This window comes from Rhinichthys klamathensis, unplaced genomic scaffold (genome assembly GCF_029890125.1).
Source record: "Rhinichthys klamathensis goyatoka isolate OS25496 unplaced genomic scaffold, OSU_Roscu_1.1 h1tg000311l_1, whole genome shotgun sequence".
In the NCBI taxonomy this organism is placed as follows: Eukaryota; Metazoa; Chordata; class Actinopteri; order Cypriniformes; family Leuciscidae; genus Rhinichthys; species Rhinichthys klamathensis.
The window spans coordinates 466295-487166 of NW_026606829.1; the positions used below are offsets into that span (position 1 = coordinate 466295).

At 39.1% G+C, this 20872-nt stretch overlaps 1 protein-coding gene across 2 annotated transcripts in view; it reads left to right on the forward strand.

Moving 5' to 3' along the window:
• LOC130104564 (sialate:O-sulfotransferase 1) overlaps positions 1-20872 on the forward strand; it is a 35183-nt gene that overhangs the window by 12910 nt on the left and 1401 nt on the right. The window contains exons 2-8 of one of the 2 annotated variants that reach the window (XM_056271183.1): positions 9665-9852; positions 9888-10389; positions 10569-10683; positions 14212-14396; positions 18699-18820; positions 19214-19385; positions 19792-19956. In XM_056271183.1, the coding sequence (XP_056127158.1) occupies positions 9972-10389; positions 10569-10683; positions 14212-14396; positions 18699-18820; positions 19214-19385; positions 19792-19956 (1177 nt within the window). In that variant the 5' untranslated portion in view covers positions 9665-9852; positions 9888-9971. The remainder of the gene's footprint in view (positions 1-9664; positions 9853-9887; positions 10390-10568; positions 10684-14211; positions 14397-18698; positions 18821-19213; positions 19386-19791; positions 19957-20872) is intronic. The other variant, XM_056271184.1, reaches the window with a different exon arrangement.

Consider the following 20872-nt stretch of genomic DNA (forward strand, 5'->3'; position numbering starts at 1 on the left):
GCCCTATTTAAAACAGGCGCAAAGTTTAAAACTTCGTTTCGTTTGGCGGGCGCACCAAAGGTCTCGCCGCCTCGAAACAGTCCTTATCCAGATGGGTAGTGGACGCGATTTCTGCTGCCTACACGTCAAAAGGTCTGCAATGCCCTCTGGGCATCAGGGCTCATTCCACAAGAGGCATGGCCTCGTCATGGGCATGGTCCAGTGGAATTTCTATTCACAACATCTGTATGGCGGTGGGCTGGGCCTCCCCGTCTACATTTGTGAGATTCTATAATCTGGAAGTTCCCGCCTTGCAGGCTAGACTTCTATCAGTCTATGTGTGTATGAACTGCCCACATGACTGGTGCGCAGGCTACCTCAACGTTAGCTCTCCTGGTTGAGCTGCACTAATATGGGTTGATTTACATGTAACATGCAGCCCGGCGCCGCCGCTCTGCATTCCCCATGGGTGCTTATGTTATACATGTGTCGGCCCGCTTGCTGGCTGCTTGAATTTCCCACTTTCAATGTTCCCCGGGTTGGGACTCATAGAGTGGATGCTGGGCGTGCATGGCGTTGACAAAGTGTTCCCGTAGCGCAAGCTAAGCTTACGCAATACGAGAGAACCTCTCGTAAGAGAACGTACTCGGTTACCTAACGTAACCTCGGTTCTCTCTAGAGAGGGAACGAGTATTGCGTAACCGGCCGTGCTGGCGCCACGAGCGATTTTCGCTTCAGATCATGAAAACCAGGGAAGCAGCCTCTGAGCCCCGCTTTTATACGCTAAGCCACACCCCCTTGCGCGGACTGTGACGCGTAGTGGGCGCGAAGCGCCACCATTGGGCGTGACGTCACGCCAGGCTCACTGGTAGGCTGCTGCAGTTGCCGCAAGGCAGCCAATGAGCACGCTAGATAGCCTGCACTAGGTCTGCAGCTGCTGCACTGCGTTGACAATATATACAAAATTAAGGATAATTTTGGCTTCAATATCTCGAGCAAAGATTAACTTTACCCGTAGCGTAAGCTAAACTTACGCAATACTCGTTCCCTCTCTAGAGAGAACCGAGGTTAAGTTAGGTAACCGAGTACGTTTTTTTTGCATCTACCTTGATCAACACTCTTGAATCAGTTTTTAAAATACAAAAAGTGTGTTTGCCTACATGGCAAGCATCTGGATATGTGATATTATAATACTCTTCTTCGTCATCGTGTCACGCTAAACTGTGGCTGTAATGAATTGCACGACGATCGGAGGTAACGTGAACAGTCTTTAATATAAAAATCCCAAAACAGGAATAATACATTGGAGAAAACACACACAACCAGAAAGGTTGTTTAACTAAAGGCGACACATAAGTGAATGAACTTAGGGCTTAAGTACACAAGGAGAGTGATCAAGGTAAAACAGAACAGGTAAAGGAACTAATTAACGACCAGGGAAACTAAAGATGACTGGGAACTCAAAATGAACACCGAAAACACAGTGAAAACAAAACCAAACAGAATATTTACATTTACATTTAGTCATTTAGCAGACGCTTTTATCCAAAGCGACTTACAACTGAGGTAGGGATGTCACGGTACCAAAATTCCAGTAGTCGGTACCGATACCATTAAAATGTTACGGTTCTCGGTACCAATTTCGGTACCACAGCAAAATCAGTTTGAACTATTTTTTAAAATAATTTATTTAACTATTTGAAAAAAAATATATATATTAAATTAAATTCAATTCAATGACTTTATTATTTATGATGGTAAATTTATGAAAGGATTGAAGGCTACATGCTGTTTAAACGAAAATATTGATGATATTGAGAAATATTGCTTATAAAAAAAGTCAAGTGAAAAATAAGCAACCTTCTATGCACACATTATTATTAGTAGTAGTAGTATCTTGAATTAATGGAGACGTAGTTAAATCTACTGTACAGTAACCTAATATAATTATTTCTGTCAATTTCTTTAAGTTAAACCAAACTTTTATTTTGACGGGTTGCCGTGAAGACCTTTGAGTTTTTGTGCGTGTATGATATGACGATAGTTTTTCTCAAATGAAACGGTAAAATGCTCATGAAGTGACTCTCGGAGATGAATGGAATCATGAATCATGTCATCATATCGTGAGGCAGCAGAGACTGAAAACAGCGCGAGCACCACGTCGTGCTTCAGTGTGTGTGTGTGTGTGTGTGTGTGAGGTAACGTTTAATGAAACCGCGCGTCTGCGCCGTTCATTCACACAGAGACAAGCAGAACATGAAGGGTTCATATTTAAATAGTCGTTTTGCAGTTTAATATACACAGACACCACATCAGCAGCGCCGCCGGTCGCCATGTCTCAGCGCTTTCATGAAGCGGACGCAACTTCACGCCCTTCGTGCATGCATGCGCATCCAAAACCGGGTTTGACTGGGTACTCGGTACCACCGGGACTTGGTACCGTGACGTTTACATTTTTTTAGTACCGACTTGGTACCGAAGTACCGAATATTTTGACAACACTAAACTGAGGACTAAACCAAGCGAGTCATCGTGAATAGACAAAAACAACGCAAGACGTGCTCAAAATACAAAGTTCAGACATTGCTCGGAGTAGCATAAGCCAGATAAGCAAGGATTTAAGGAAGAGGAAAGAATTTGTGTTGCATGCTCAGTTAGGAAAGGTCTGATCTTCCTGATGTTGTGCATAGCAAACCTGCATGATCGAGCTGTCTTTGTGATGTGGTCAGTGAAGGTCAGCTGATCATCAAAGATTACTCCAAGATTTCTGACTGACCTTGATGGGGTGATTGAGGAAGAATCTAGCTGGATAGTGAAGTCTTGCTGTAGAGACGGATTGGCAGGGAGGATGAGAAGCTCAGTCTTTGCCAGGTTGAGCTGCAGGTGATGTTCCTTCATCCATCCCGAGATGTCAGACAGCTTGAGATTCGTACAGCTACTGTGGGATCATCTGGTTGAAATGAGAGGTAGAGCTGGGTGTCATCAGCATAGCAATGGTAAGAGAAACCATGTGCCTGTATGATGTGGTGTAAATGGAGAAGAGGAGCGGTCCAAGAACTGAACCCTGGGGAACCCCTGTGGTCAGTTGATGTGCTTTGGATACCTCGCCTCTCCATGTGACCCTGAATGACCTACCTGTGAGATAAGACTGTGAGATAGAATATACACTTTACATTATGCCCCCTCCCCCCTCTCACTGTAACAGTCCAACTAAGGAGGTAAGGTGGGTGCTCTGGAAGAGGACGTGGAGCAGGAAACAGGAGAAGGTAACGGGAGAAACCAGGGCGGTGATGGCGGTGGAAGGAGCCAGGGAGGAGAGGAGATCAGGAGAAGCTGTATGGGGACCCAGAATACAGCAGACGAAAGCCCATGTCAGAGTAAAGAGAGGGAGGAGCCATGGTGGAGATTTGGCTGACAAAACTTGGGGGACGACTGACAGAGACTGAGCCGATGGAGGTGGAGACCCATGCGGAGCCGATGAGACCACGCCAGTGGGACTAAGGACCAAGGTGGAGCCGGAGGGACGGAGCAGAAGGGGTGGAAAGACAAAGAGCAGCTGAAAGCCTGGAAGTGTATGGCGCAGGCTGACCAACGTCTGACCAAGGGGGAGTAGGAGGAAGGAGGGAGCCCGGTGGAGCCATAGGAGGGAGGAGCTACGGTTGAACTGACTGGTCTACGAGCTGAGTAATGGGCTCGGCGGCCGGAGGTGGACCCATGGTTATTCTTGCCAAGGCTGTGCTGGTGACCGGAAGACCCGAGGCAAATCCATACAGTAGTGAAGTCAGAGGAGGAGCTGAAGAGCTGAAGGAAAACAGCGGAGGTGGGGCCGACAGACTGGCTGGCTTTGGAAGAAGAGGCGGGAGAGGGAGGCTGGGTGGGATCTCTGGAGACACAGGAGACTTAGAGCTAAATACACAGTATGTAAGAAATTGACTTACTCTTTGATGCACGCACACATGCAATTACTCAACATTACAGCATCGCAGATGAACTGGCGTTATCACCACCGTTAAGTCCATCTTGTGCTAGTAATAATAATGGTGATCACACCTGTACTAAACTGCATCAGCGCCCGGGGCGGGATTTAACTTTTCCATCGGAAAAACACGTCATCAGAGAAGAGATGTCAGGAACGAAAAAAACAAATATATTTCTCAAAATATCTTCTTTTGTGTTCCTGGTATCCCTTTAAGGGCTTATAAACTACATTTACTGTTGGTTTAGGAACTAATAAAAGTGGGAGAAAGGATAGTGATAATGCAGCTTGTTAAATTTCATCATTGTACAGAACCAGGAAGCAGAGTATGCACAGATGAAAGACTTTCAATTCGTGAGTAACCACTACATTTACTTACTGCAGCAGCTGAAAAAAATTGAAGACATTACAGTCGAGAAAGAAAGGGCTACGTTTCTTGGAATGCAGTGTCATCCTCTGCAGCTGATGGTGATGAGTCCCTGCAAAAATACATGGAAATAATGCTGCAGTCTTGTCAGTTTGTGTCAGCGAGGACTACTGTATGCATTTGTGTGTTGCGGTTTGCCTGAACTTGCTTTATCTCCCAGAAGAGGCCTCGGAATGATCACACTTACTTGTCTGTGGTCTGTGGGTGTTAAAGTGCTCCAGTGTCAGTACTTCGACTACACCGTTTCGTGCACGCATCCGTTGTAGTTTAGTGGTCAATAAATCGGTGTCCAGGGGCCAGCAGTCGCCATCTTTTCAGCCAGCATTTATTGAGCGAATTTTAGTTATAGTGCCTTGTTTATAGCCGGGCTATAAATCCCCAAATGTAAATGTGCCTCAAGCAACACAAAGCATAAATAATCAAAGACAGACTATTCCTAACAAAATTTTAATGCATTGTCTAATTTATCTCCTTTCCTCTTGCCGCTGTAAGTGTCTAATAAATACTGGACGTGAACCAGTGAAATTGAACATGTTTGAAACGTATCTACAAAAACAACGAGTATACGGACTCACAATACACTTATATATGTGTGTGTGTTACTTTGCAATAGGCTTTGTGTGTTTTAACCAAAAGCTCAGTTGGATCAAAAGCAAAATCGGACCAAATTAACAACAAATAACAGTTCAGTTTATATGGAGCTTTTGGACACTGCAGTGAAATCAATCCCTGCAGTGGATGATCAATAGTTTGAGTAGGCTGTAAATAAAGTGATTGACAATCACCTGCAGTTCAGCTCACAGCTGGAGGTTCCTCCTTCTTCAGAGGATTTTGATTAAGTATTACGAATGCTTTAAAATGACGAATTCATTTAAGTTTTGTGATTCAAATCAGATGGACACATCTTGGCCAAGATATAGGCTGTATTATTCATTTGATTGAAATAAACTCTACTAAATAGCGTGGTGTATATTTTTTTGGTTTATTTTCATTTCCTTTAAACTAATATTATGCTAAATAAAATGCAATTTTGATAAGTGAACTCTTAATTAGTCATCACAACTACTCTTGGGAACTTTGCAAACATTATTTTGAATTCGCTGACAGGCTGCCAATCAGTGAACTGCTGGAAATGTCTTTTTAAATCTCTTTGATTATATTATTGATTCGCACTGCAGTATTGAGTGATAAAAAGTTATCTAAAATTAGCTTCATGTGGTAACATTTAAATTAAACAAAATTCATTTAAACCAAAGTATTGTTTAACATCACTGAATCAACCAGAATATATTAGGTTACACTAGCCAAACTAAATGTAAAGGTTAGATCAGGTAGAAATACCTCCTTACAGTAACAATTGCTGGTTAACTTTTTGTTTAAATTTTTTTTTTTTTACAGTGCATTAGAAAGAAGAAAGAAGAAATGCATTACATGTTAAGCATAATATAAAAATGTTTCTTTTCCCCTCGTTTCTTGGATTTAGCCTTGAAATTATATTAGAGGACAGATTGGGGTCACTGCGGGCCAGGGGAACAGCGGGCCACCTGTCATATGTCTGCCACCCCACTGTGACACTCTTTAGAAGCAAGATTATGACTGTGGAAACCTTCTTTGCTTAAAGATTTTTTACTGAAATGCTTCATTCATAGATACTAAAGTGGAGTACATAACATCCAGATGGCCAGAGATGGTGGCAATATGCTTATATGAGAGAAAAGAGCTTTCCGGGCAGCATCTGAGCTCCAGGGTCAGTCCCATCAGCCTCTGAGATGGAAGTGTGGCTGCCCTGCTGTAAGTGAGATGATAACACGCTGGGAAAGCAGATGAAGACAAATGAGTGCACCAGTCTGGACATACAGCGCTGCTGTCCACCGACAGTCATGAAGACTCTGCCCAGTGCTATTAGAACTCAAGGGTTTTGAGGCATATGTCACTAGAGCAACAGCAAAATAGTCCAATAAATAATACATCAAATAAAGGCGAATAACATTTGATTTCGAACTTAATGCCCTCTGAAATGCACTGTGGAGTCATCAGACTTCCCTGAACTGAAATGGAAATGACCTTGGCTCTGCATTATTATTCATAAATGCATTTGTTTCTGTATGAAATGCAATGCCATTTACCAGCAAGCACACAACAGAGCGAAAAGGAAAGATAAAATAAGATGAATTATGTGTCCCACGCATCTCACTGCTATAACATTCATTAACGGACCATCCTTATAATTAATCGAGCCGCCTCCCTTTGGCTCCATTAATTACAGTTATTTAAAGTGAATAATATTCCAACAAAAAAAAAAGAGCTTGGGACTACTGCCAAATGCTCCGGTTTACCAAGATGATGAGAAACTCATCTCTCATAAACATACCGTGGCCTCATTTCAGGTTCATTTTCAAAAGTGATTTTCAACTGAATAGATCTATAGTGAAAAATCCTAGTTGAGTAGGATTCATGCCTTCACTTCAAAGCAGTGAATGCATACTGTAGCACCTGTTAGAGGTATTTTCATTTTGAAGCAAAAACTGCTGAGCATCAGCTATCAGTAATGTACCATATAATGAATGATGACTAACACAAGCCCCAAAACAGGTAAAAAAATATGTAAGATAAATACTCTACTCTGTTTGGGGAAAATACTGTAGCTAGTTAGTTGCATTTCATTATGCCTAATGTTAAAAAAATTAATAAGTATTTGTTTTCTTTCTACAGAGATGAAAGAGGAACAGAAATAACAATTGATGTCAGTAGGCAAAAATGACTAAAAACGCTGTATTACGCATGCCAGGCCACTAGTTGGCGAGGACACTTTGTAGAGAAACACTAACACGCATGTGCATGATGTTACCTTTTTTTTTCAAATTTTTGCCTTTTTTGTAGTTTACACACTGGCGATAACTCCGTATCACTTTCAAAAACTTGCACTTTGAAACCCGTTTTTAGGCCCCCAAAACACCACTGACGTGTAATTGAAAAGCCAAAATGCATAAAACATTTTTAGTTTTTAGTTGAAAAGTTTGCTCGATTTTGTCTAGCTATTATTAACACAAGAACACAAGAACGTCCTGTGAACAGCTGTCAGCTCTGTAAATCTTGTTCATATACATGTAAGCAGCTTTTCATATTTGTATTATTCAAAAGCTATGAATTATGTATACATGGAAAGAATTTTTTTTTATGAGAACATGTTGCTGCAAATAATTTAAATGAAAAGCATATTCATAGAGTATAGCTGAATATGACATGGTTTATTAGAACATGTCCTTGCATGTTAAAATCAGTTTTTTAAAATACTTTCCCCACACAATTACGGTGTCGAATGGCAGATGCAGTGTGTGTTATTTTGATTTCTGTCAACTACATGCAGCCTCTGTCTTGTAAAGGAGAGAATTGTTTGAAGTTGCTCTGTGTGCTGGCAGAGGGGGAAAAACTACCAGACGCCAGTCACTCACTGTTCATAGCTAGAAGAATAATGAGCCCTCAGGCTGATTTACATTCTCAGCCGCCGCATAGTTATGGTTTCCTCTGGTGCTGGCTAGGACATCCGCCCCTGCATCTCAAGCGTTTATGCAAATCTAGGCATTTTTCCAGCACCAGGCCTAAAAAGAATGAGTCGGGGGCTCACTGACAAAACAATGGGTTCAATGAGCAAAGCTCTGCTTGTATGAAGAGCTGCAACAAGCCCAGTTATCTCTGATTAAGATCTGACTAAGAATTTTTGCCCCAAAGTATATGAAGCTGTAAAATGAGATTGAAAAAGAGTTTGCCTATTTGGCTATTGGTTTACATTATCCTAGTGATGTCAGTTTAAGAGGAAAAACAAAATACATTTTGATTACAGAAATACTTTTGGATTGTTTAAGCACAGAAACATTTATTAAGAAAGTACTGTAAATGCAGTCAATTGACTTGAAGACCATCTTGAATAAAATGGGTTAGATATTCTGTTTTTACTCTTCGCCTGGCCTTAGATTCCCATGCATTAAACCAAATCCACATTCATATTCATAGTCTGGTGATTATGCAATTAAGGCTCAGCCCGTGTTTTCATCTTCTGTGGACCCAAACATATTTCAGATAAAATAGACTGGTAGAGTATGTGGGGCACACAGTGGGCTCTGTATAGCTAGACTTGCTTGATTGGCAAGAATGAATGGAAGCAAGGGACTGCCCACCCTGGTGTTCAGTAATACTTGTTACAAGGTTTGTTTTTGCCACACAAAAGGATTCTCAGTGGAGCTGAAATAATGGGCTAAAAGTTTCAAGAATGTCTAAAGCGAATGGAGGGGAAAAGGTGTTGCAAATTCCAGAAACTATTTGGCTTAGATAAGCAGTACTAAACCAGATTTCATATTACTCAGTCAGCTAATGTGCATGTTACATGTCAAAAAAAAATTAAGAAATGGAAATCAGGAATGGAAAGAGTATTTAATCACCCCTAGCAGATTTCTGTAACTTTCATCTGTTGTGGATTTATGTTAAATATATATATATATATTTTTTTTTTAACATGGCTGCATTTATTTGATCAAACATACAATAAAAACATACTGTACAATTTAAAATAACAATTAAAATAACTACTTTTCCATTTTAAATATATTTTGAAATGTAATTTATTCCTGTGAAGGCACAGCCGAATTGTAAGCATCATTACTCCAGTCTTTAGTGTCACATGATCCTTCAGAAATCATATCAAGAAATGTTTTATTTTTGAAACCAGTTGCTTCTTAATATTTGAAACCGTAATACATTTTTTTCAGGATTGTTTGATTATTAGAAAGCACAAAAGAACAGAATTTATTCGAAATAGAAATAACATTATTTGTAACATTATAAATGTCTTTACTGACAATTTTGATCAATCTATGGATTCTTCCTGGCTGAAAACACTGTAAAAAACAACCAAAATAACATTTCCACGTACTTCACTTTGTTATATACACACACACAAATCCCCAACTATTTGTGTGTACTGCCTTTGGGTTGTCAGAGCCCAAGCCCCCCATAATTTGCACCCAAGTATAGGAGACTGTATAGTGTACCCTCTTCACTCTTCACCTTTGTTGTGTACTCATAAAGACAGACAGGAGCACAAACAGGTAATGCTTCTCCAGCCAGCGAGCCCTTCTCTCTCCTCTTAATGGAGACATACTACCAGAATAACTGCTACACACTCTATATTTCTTTCTTGTCTCTAGAACTCTGGTCTATCTCTGCGAATAAAAAAAGTGAAAGATGTGCTTCGACTTGTGTCTAACTGCTTTCTATTTTCCCACCAGGTTCCCCGAAGTCTTTGAGGCGTAAGAGCTCAGAGTACATTCTGCCACAAGTACTTCTGTCATCAAGGGGATGTAACGCCACACTCAAGTTTTCACTTAATCCTCTCACAGGTAAACGGCGGGACATTTTGCCGGAGGAATTTTGCGCTCAAAGAGTTTTTAAACAGAATGTGAATAAGGTATCGGTGGTAGAGCTTTCTAGAGAAGGAAGCACCTGGAATAGGTCTCTACCTTTTTTTTGGTTGGAACAATGGCAGCATGAAACTGTAGAATAAATTTTTCTTCACTAACTTGGAAGGAGGGCAACATGGCAAAGCCCTTCCACAGGCTTCAGCGCTTTTTACGACGGACTCAGCTACTCTTCTTCTTCCTCGGTGTCGCCTACATTATGGCTGGAAGTGTTCTTCTTCTGCAGAGACATGGATTGGTGGTGTCACAGCGTGGGACGAGCAGTTACTTTCCATTACCGTCTTTGCCGTCTCCTCCCAGGTCCCTGGAGGCGCCTGCCCTCTGGACAAGTTATGGAATAATGAGTGCACGGCTCAACGGCAAGGGGATGGGATACCAAAGCGGTTTGTCCGAAGACAATGCTGGACCACAATGGCTGACCTCACGAAACCAGGAGATCCGACATCTGAGACGCCGCTGGTTCCACAGCCTCATGTCCGAACAGGAAGCGTCTAGAGTGGAGAAAGTCCTTCCGAAAAGAAAAATCCGACACAAAGGTGAAAGTCTATGATAAATGAGCTGTGTGCTTTTCAGGATGACAAATTGGTTGTTTATGATAATTGGATTATTTTCTCAATTATCTCGATTTCAAGCTGTGCTGCAGAATCTTCCCATCTGTTTGCACAGAAAAAGGTCATGTTCTGAATTTGTGATTCGATTTTTATTCTTCTCTCAGGCACTTACATCGGCTGCTTTCTGGATGACGCCAAGGACCGGGCACTCAAAGGGATGGTGTTCTATGACTTCCGGAAAATGACCAGCACCTTGTGTCAGGACACCTGCATGGAAAGGTATGTGATTAATACACAATAGTTAAATACAGACATCTTTTGTTGTAAACATGGAGCCACTGAAAAGCAGATGGACATCTGTTGCCTAGAGTCTCCTTTGTGCTCATCTTAAATCACGAAATAATGAAACAGTGTTTAGGGAAAAGAACATGCAGTGTGAATCTGTGTGCCAGCTGGCGGAGCTCATGCTGGGAATGGGATCAGGCCCAATTAATGGACCGCGACTCTGGACCTGGGCTCTGCTAATGCTGGAGGAGAAACATCTATCTGCCGTGATGGAGTATACACTTTCTCTAGTTCTTAGGCGGACAGATAATTGACCACCAGAGAACAATTGTGAGGAAGACTGACCTCCTGTAATTACCCCCAATGTTTCAGAGCTTATTTAATTACTTGGGTGACATTTGCAATGTTCAGGGGGAATCCAAATAGTCCATTAGAAAACATGAAACCTAACATGAGCTAGAGATGATTTTCTTTGTTCACATTGACTTCCTATGAAGAAGAATTCATAATTAACAGTGTTGGCAACTTTAAGGTGCAAAATTACGGTTTTTGTTTTACCTCAATCATCATGACCTGTGCAATATTATGGTCTTGCATTACAACTAGATATAATGTCTATGGAAATTGTACAAAGAAAAAACAAACTTGAAAAATTAATATTTCTATTTCTATTTCAACAAATGATTAGTGAAAAGGAGGTACAGATCGTCAGCCTCAGAACTCAAATAATATTTCATTTATAAATATAAATTAAATATTATATGATACTAATTCTTTTATTTTCTATCCATTTTGGTTTCACTTTATTTTGATGGTCCCTTTAACACATTCTGTTGACTATAAGAAACGTTGCACCTACATGTCAAGTAACTCTCATTAGAGTGTTAGTTGAGTATTAATAGACTGGTAGGGTTAGGGTTAGATTAAGTTGACATGTAGTTGCAAAATTACTTATAGTCAGTAGAGTGTCTGTTGGAGGACTATCACAATAAAGTGTTTGCAGATATTAAGCAGACAATCTACTAATACTCTGATGAGAGTTAGTTGACATATAGTTGCAAAGTTACTTATAGTCAACAGCACGTTCAAAAGGGACCATCAAAATAAAGTCTTACCTTAATTTTCTGTGAGATTTGCTATTCTTTGTAGTCATGTTACCACAATGTTTAAAACTAAATTTGTGATTTTATCATTTTCATAGTTTAGTAAAAATTTGTAAAAATTGAAAACGAAAAATAAAGGAAATAAAAGGGGGAAAAAATTAAGGTTGCAAAGCTATGGTTGCTCAAAAGTTTGGGGTAAGTAAGATGTTTTTTAATGCTTTTGAAAGAAGTCTCTTCTGCTCACCAAGCCTGCATTTATTTGATAAAAAATACAGTAAAAACATTAGTATTGTGAAATAATTTTAAACAACTGTTTTCTATTTGATTTATATTTTAAAATGTAATTCATACTCCAGTCTTCAGGGTCACATGATCCTTCAGAAAGATCCTACAGATTTGGTGCTATTGAAACATTTATTTTTATTATCAATGTTGAGTTATGCTGCTTAAAGGTAGGGTAGGCAATTTTCAGAGCAGTTGAGCAACAAGTTAGCTAGGAAAGCATGAGATACCACCCTCCCTTCAGAGCGTCTCCAAAAGCCAGCACAGTTTGCAAAGCATCACGAGTTGAGAGACGGCATTCAACTCAAAGCAAATAACATTACAATAATAATGAACATAAACAACTTAGAGCACTGACCTGTACCATCTGACTGCTGCAGATGTTACCATTGAAACATTGAAACATAGATTCGAGTCACGAACCGCTCCGAATATAACGTCACAGGTTTCCATCTCTTCCAAATTACAGTAGTTATGGCATGAACGCAGCATAATAAAAGGTGGTTGCTGTTTCGGTTGCGGTGCTCGGTGACTGACGTCTGTCTAACTCTGCATAGCATGAAACAAACTGATGGCGTGTAATGTCTGTGTGAGCAGGGTGTACCCATCTTTGTAAAGGTTACAAAATTGTGTAACCTTGTAAGACATCATATTTATGGAACCTGCCAAAAGTTACTTATATCAAAGAATACATTCTATGTTTTCTCAGATGGAAAAGGATCTGACATCCAAGCCCAGTATTATCCTCTTGCAGATAGGTGACAGGTAGAAAACCTTCTCCTGCTCTGTGTCTGCAGGTATATGTCTGCTCAGACTGAGCGATTAATTCAGAGCGCAGATTAACAGTGGGAATGTCCCTGGCTAGGTTGCCATGGCAGTGCCAATGCCACGTTTCAAGCAGAGGATCAGGGAAACAATTTGCAGAGGGGCTCAAGCTAATACCTGTTGAGCCCTACACCAACATGCTTGAACGGAATCGTGCTGAGCCTTTTTGCAACCTCAAAAAAAGTTTTTTGAGGTTGCAAAGGGCCAGAGGACAAAAGCTTTGAGATGGAGGATGATCGTTGTGGTTAACACAACCATTAGCCCATTTGCTGTCTATGTATTAGAACAAAAATTATTTTCGTTCCATCTAAAAGTTGAGATGGAGATGTATGCAGGAGTGTCCTGAACAAGTTCGTTACTGTGAGAGAGCTGGGCAGGTGGTACGCAATGGCACCCTGAGAAGGGCTGCCACTACAAAGTGGCTGAGTCTAGCACCACAGGGTATGGAAATGGTGAAACAGATGTTTGGCTCAGCAAGCTGGTCAATCACCAGCTGGTAAACCCCTGGGCTCACAGGCTGGGATGGACCGAGAGATGCTGGTGGACTTTAGCAGAATCCCTACTGGGTGCGGGCTGCATTCAAGGGTTTTAGTGTGAGTTACTTGTGTAAGGCTTTTCTCTAGAAGAGTGTTTTTGAAAAATAAATATTTTGTAACATCATAAATGTTCTTACTGTAACTTTTGATCAATTTACTACAATGCATCCTTGGAAAAAAATATAATAATAAATAAATAAATAAATAAAACTTACCTGAAACGTATCAGTTTCCACAAAAATAAGCAACAAAAAATGTTTTCAGCATTGATAATAATGAGAATTGTTTTGTGTGCATGAAATTATATCAGAATGATTTCTGAACGATTATGTGACACTAAAGACTGGAGTACGGATGCTGAAAATTCCGCTTTGCATCACATGAATATAAATTACATTTTAAAATAGAAAATAGTTCTTGTAAAATAATTATAATAATATTCCACAATATTACTGTTTTTACTTTATTTGTGATCAATTAAATGCAGCCATTGGAGCATAAGAGACTTATTTTAGAAACATAAAAAAACATTATTCCAAAATTAATGTATGTAGTATGTCACACATGCACACATATACACACATACACATATATACATACATATATATATATATATATATATATATATATATATATATATATATATATATATATATATATATAAATATAATGTAATATCGTCTTATCGAAATGGAAGTTTCCGCTGTAAATATTCATGCTATCCAACCAGGGTATTTGTGAGTATAATTAGATTTTGAATGTTTTGTTTAACACAGTGGATACCAGTTCGCTGGCCTTGAATATGGGACTGAATGTTACTGTGGCAACCGCATCACAAGCGCTCGGATGAAAGAAGAGGAGTGTAACTTGGACTGCAAAGGCGAGAAGGGCGCCATCTGTGGAGGTGTGTCCCGTCTGTCCGTTTACAAGGTGGAGGAGGTTCTTCCTGGCCAGCGGAGATGTGAGTGCTTGAAATAAGTTTACTTATTCTCAGGACAGAACTTCCCACTCTGTCATGCATAGCTTTACCAGTGCATTGGGAAGCATGCAAAATCACTTAAGGAATATTAAATATTACTCATACAAACATTCAAAAACTCATAAGTCTTAAAGTCTAAAAATTGAATATGCTGCTCTCTAGCACTGCAGTTAATGTGCACAAAAATGAAGCTTAACTGGAAGAGCATAGTCTTGACAATGAAGGTCATGGGTTCAATTCCTAGGAAACACAAAAGTAAAAATAAAAGTATATAACCTAATTGCTTTGGATGAAAGTATCTGCCAAATGAATACATTTAAATATGAATGCACATATCTGCAGTTCCTACACATGCAGCGCTGCTTCTGCAGGTAATCCAGTCTGGCAGTGGAGCTTTGATGTGGCCATATGTTTGAAACAGGTTCCTTCATCAGTCTCTTCCACATGCTGTTGGACCTCGGAGTCCAGACCCAATGTCCCTCTGCAGTTTCAGGCCAACTGGATTCGGCCCAGCACTGCACTCACAGACACAGCTATTAAGCACGGACCATATGTTTTGTGGCTTAAATTGAAAATACTATCCATTGTACCAGTTAATATCTTGTTAAGAGGGATTTGTGCATTGTTTGGGCTGTTGGTTTTAAGAATTTATGTAATGCAACAGAAAAGCCATGAAGAGGTCTCTATATGATTGTTTTAATTGTTATGCTAACTTTGCTAAAACTGTAAATGTGAAGGGGACACCGGGCTGGTGTAACACAACATTTCTTCATTGATATTCCAAGTTATAACACAGTAAAGTTCCCTCTCTGCCTCATAATTTTACCTTTTTCTTCTGCTGTTTTAAGTAGGGTTGTCAAACAGGTATTAACGGTACCAGTCTGTGTAAAAAAAAAAAAGTAGACTGTCCCAGCATTTCTGCAGTACCGATAGTACCGAGTAGTAACCGCTGATAGACGCTGATTTCAAATGTTCCCGTTCTTGTCAGTTTGAGCATAGCCTGGCAAGCCAGACCTACATCAAGATGTTAGGTCTGGGAACTCACAATTGGCATACCTCAATCCGAGGGGCGGGATAAGCGGTTGTCTTTCAATATCCCTCGGCACGCAATAGGACAGCGCTACAACCAACCAGAGCAAAGAACGGCTGTGGCTGAGTGAGTCCCATGCGTTTTTCCACCAGCGCAGCTACTGTAGTTGATATATTAAACTTTTGCCGTATCCGATCGTCAAAACTCCGAACACATCTTCCTTTTTTAAGAATGACTTGTTACATTCTCTTAACTCCAAGTCCTCCAGAGTCGCGGCCAAATCCGATTCGAAAGACCGCTGTTCGCCAGCAGCATCTTCTTTTTTTTCAAGTAACGTTAGCAGGGAAAATCACCTATGGAAATCACGCGGAACCATCACATCTCTGACTCTGCCGTCATTGTTAAGCCCGCCCACCAACTCTATACACGATGTGATTGGCCTGACCAGAGTTTGGTTTTTCCAGCTCGAAAAGCCAACGGAGAGTTGCTAGACCACACTTTGCTGCACAATAATTTTTGCTGCCGCTAGGGTGCGTCTAGATTTCTAGGCTAGTTTGAGCACTCTCTGGGCATCAAAGGTTTGTGTTTACACTGTGTTTTTACAAGTGTTAAGCATTGTATCCATATCCAATCACAATCTGTTGAGCACATGAACACAAGGGCCTTTCAGAGTTGCTAGTAAGTAAATTAGTCAGAATCCGCTTAACATTGCTGAAAAAACATAATGTGTTGTTTTGTTCAATGCGAGCCACACGCTCATGAATCCTTTCATTGTAACCAACAAAGTGTAAACGCTATTTAAATAAGAGATTCATTGTACAGTTAAGACAGCTTTTAAATACAAGTTTAGTTTTTCATGCTGCTAAGAACACTGCAAAGTTTCTGGATTGACAACCGTATTTAAATGCAAGATTGAATCGTAATTGCGATGATTAACAGTGATAACCAATGGATGATACAACATAAGACAAACATTTTTAAAGTACTTAATTAAGTTTTTTTGCTCTGATACCGAAATTGGTACAGAGAACCGCAAAACTTTACTGGTATAGGTACCGACTACTGAAATTTTTGTAGCATGACAAATAGTTTAAGTTAAAATGCTGAATTGAGAAACTTAACCTTAAAAAATGCAGTAAAAACAGTAATAATGTGAAACATTAGTATAGTTTAAAAATAACTTTTCTATTTGTATATATATATATATAATTCTTTTCTTTTTTTTTGATGGAACATTTTTAGCATCATTGCTCCGATCCTCAGTGTCACATGATCCTTCGGAAATCATTCTATATGCCTGTTTGGTGCTCAATAAACATTATCATCAATGTTTAAAACAGTTGTGCTGCTTAATATTTTTGTGAAAACTGTGATACATTCTTTTCAGGGTTCTTTGATAAATAGAAAGTTTGCAAGAACATCATTTATTTGAAATATAAATATTTTGTAACGTTATACATGTCTTTACTGTCATGTTCGATCAATTTAATGCATCCTAAAACTATGGATAATTTCTTTAATAAGTATGTATGGTAGTGTTTTTCAAATAATTATACTGTTGGTCCCTCAAGTTAAAATAAAACTAGCGTTGCAGTCCCCCATTTTAAAGGCCTTTTTTTTTTTTTTCTATTTTTATATATTCATAAAATATCATTTTGAAGCATACTCCCAAATTATGAAAGAATTTTATCATCTCTTTGTTTAATCATTGTTGAATATGATTCTAAATGAGCAGTATAGCCTGTAGTGCATAGCATATTTATGTGAATAATATTCTATGCATAATATTCTGCAAAAACAGACCTTTTCCACACCTGGATCAGTGGGATCTACCTTGTTTTTGGTAAAGTTGAACACTCTACCTCTTGTCTTAATAAGAAGTTCAGAGACTCACCCGGGAGCTGCAGTTCTCCACTGTGCTAAAGTCTGTTTTAATAGTGATTTGTTTGATGTTTTCATGCAGCTGTGTCTCATTTACGGCCCTCACAAAGAAACATGTGATCCCTCAAACGCAAACGGCGGTCTGCGGGGCCTCTTCATTCATTTGGAGAGGCAAACAAAAGCCCTGGGGCTTCGTTTACAGAGTGCTTGTTTGCTCTGCAAAGGTGACGAAGTGTCATGAAGGCCTTAAATCACATTATCCACTCACATTCTGTGTTTGTCCATATTTTTAATCAGTTTCTCCACTGGTTTCACTGTCAACGCTGGTTGGAAATTAGCTGGTGGGACACAATGTGTTTGTGTTAAGCCAATACAATGTTTTTAAATCTTTTAAGTGACTATGAACTTTGGAAAAATGCTATATAAATGATTAAAAAAATATACACTACACAACACTAAATAAAGAAATTAATACTTTTATTCCACAAGGATGCATTCAATTAATCAAAAGAAAGACAATAAAGACATTTATATTTCAAATAAATTGTGTTCTTTTGAACTTTCTATTCATCAATGAATCCTGAAAAGAATGTATTGTACATCACAATTCTTCAACATTGATAATAATAAGAAATGTTTCTTGAGCTCCAAATCAGCATATTAGAAGGATCATGTGACACTGAAGACTGGAGTAATAATTCTGAAAATTCAGCTTTACCATCACAGGAATAAAGGACATTTTTTATTCAAACAGAAAAGTTATTCTGTACACAATATTACTGTTTTTACTGTATTTATTCAAACAAATCCAGACTTGGTGAGCAAAAAATGCAATATATTAAAAACAAACAGAAAATCTTATGGACCTAAAACTTTGGAATGGTAGTGTATATCAATTAAACATATTATCATTAATATTTATGTTGTGTACATCTGCTATCATGAGAAGTTAATTCCAAATAAAATGTCAATGTCATTTTAAAGCATAGTGAGTTTTATCAAATTCATCCCTCTCCTTATATTCAAAAGCACCTGCTAAAAGAAACATGCAGCTGTGCCTGAAAAGGGTTCAGAAAATGCTGAAGCAACTTAGAAAAAAAAATGAATTTATTTATATTAGATAGCGTAGTTTCCTTTTCCTGTGAAATGTGGCTTCTTTACAGCTTTTCTGTACCCATACAGCCTCATTCCTTGAACTATTTGAAATTTCTTTGAAGGTCTTTTTTTTTTTTTTTACATCTTATACCTAATTACGCATTCACTGCAGCATTCCAGACCTTAGAGCAATGAATTGAGTGTTGGCACAAAGTCGTGTTCCTACACTATTATTCTCCTGTCAATCAGCAATGTTCTCCATTCTTCTCTGCCTTTAGACAGGAACGTGCGCTACCGGGGATGCTTCAAAAATCCTGACAAGACGACAGCAGCATCCCTGGCCCATGCCGTCCAGCCCAACCTCACCTCCCAATGGTGCATCGAGACCTGCATGGATCAGGTCTGACTTAATTATTCAGATTGGATATGATCCGCTTTAGTTGTTGTTCTTCTAGGTGTACAGATTTTTCCCCACAGTCTTCTAAACACAATCTGCTTGTTTAACCTTTAATGTGTCCCTAAAGAGTACAAATTCACTCTGTAATCAATCCTCTACGCCACTCTATATCACCTAGATTGTGGTATAATTTGGCCCTCTCTATCAGATGGTCATGCTTTGTTCCACTCCAGCAACATGGTAAATGGATTTATCTTCGTCTTTAGCTGAGAAGCTAATTGCAGTGCTTGAGAACGTTTTCAGATAACTCAAAATAGTTGTAATTTGAAGTATGGATGGAGAGACATAGGGGTTGGCTCTTGGTGAGATTCATACACATATTTACTCTATCATCAGGAGTTTCCTCTGGCCCTGGTCAGGAAGCCCGACTGTTTCTGTGGCTATGCCACCCCTCGCTTCACTCTTCACGAGCCAGTGAAGGAGGAGCTTTGTGCTGTAGAAAACAGCAGTCTGCCTAACCAGAGTTCCCATCATCTCTTCCTCCAGGTCTATCAGACACCTGTTCAAGGTAAGACTAATACAATCTCATTGGCCTTACTAATTATCTCTGTAATTGAAGTTAAAAAAATCTTACTGAGCCCAAACTTTTTAACTGTAGTATACTAAAATTTACCAAATGTTTCCTCTATCTAATACCACCTGCCACCAACTAGCAATAGCAAGAGATAATAGCAACTTGTTTTTTTCGGGCTGTCCTTCCACAGCTTCCTGTTGCAATAGAAAATATGTCAAGACAAGAAAGCAAGTTGTAAACAGCTGTTGTTAAAAAAACTTCAGTCATTCTTACCTACAGTAGCACAGCACAGCATAATGTTAAAAATTACACTTGTAGGTCTTAAACTCATTTAAGTCTTGTTGAAAATAACAGGTTTTTGCCTATAGTTGCCTTCTGTAAGTGCCTGTTTTTGGTCCAGATTCCAGATGCACAGAGAAGAAGTTTCTACCTGAGAAGTCAAGTTCACTAGTGGCTTTGTCCAGTTTTCCTGGTGCTGGGAACACCTGGGTGAGGCATCTGATCGAGCTTGCCACAGGCTACTACACAGGCAGTTACTACTTTGATGGCACCCTCTACAATAGAGGTAACACTATCACTGCTATATCAGTGATAATATATATTACCATTTTAAAAGACTGCATGCATCATTGCTGGAGGCAATCTTTCCCACATATTGAGCCACTCTGAAAAATATTATTGCTCAGACATTGGATGAGATAAATTTATCATAATAGCATCATATCTTTTTCTCTCATGCACATAAACAGAAAGAAAAGAAAAGAAATAATAATGTTATTTAGTAATAAAGTCTCTAAAAGAAAATGGACATTTTAATCTGCCACCACAACATCATGGCATAACTGCATTACTAAGCACAACTGTCATTGTCATTAGGAATGGGTATCAATATGGATTTCCTGATTCAATTCAGAATAACAAGTTCTTAAATCAGTCATTTTCCATTCCATTCAAACTATATTCCACAATTGTATTCATTTGGGAATATTTTCAGTTGTAATGTGTATAACTACAGCAACTGATTCAGTAAGTTAATTCAGTCTGATTTAAACAGTAACTCCAGGATTTGTGAGTTTTTGGAATGATTCATTTTAAGGACTGGCTCTTAAGAGTCATTTCTTCGTGAATCTGACTACATGCAAGTTATTTAGTGCGGCTCACAAGAATAACTCAACAGAAAGATGTCTGGTCTTGCCATTATTTTGTGGTACACAGCCTTTTTATCTTATCACGTTCAATTTGGACTGCAAATTCAGTTAAAATATGACTTTTTTTACATGGGGCTGTAGATTCATACAGAAGAACGACTCTTTTATGGAGTTTGTGAAGTTTCTTGACATTTTTCATCTTTTCAAATCCATAAATATACGTAATTTATTTGAGATTGCTTGATATTGTGCATTTCGGCACAGCTGACTTTCTGTTCTCTTTCAAATGCCAAACTTTATTGAGCATATTTTTGTTCTATTATTAAAGAACTT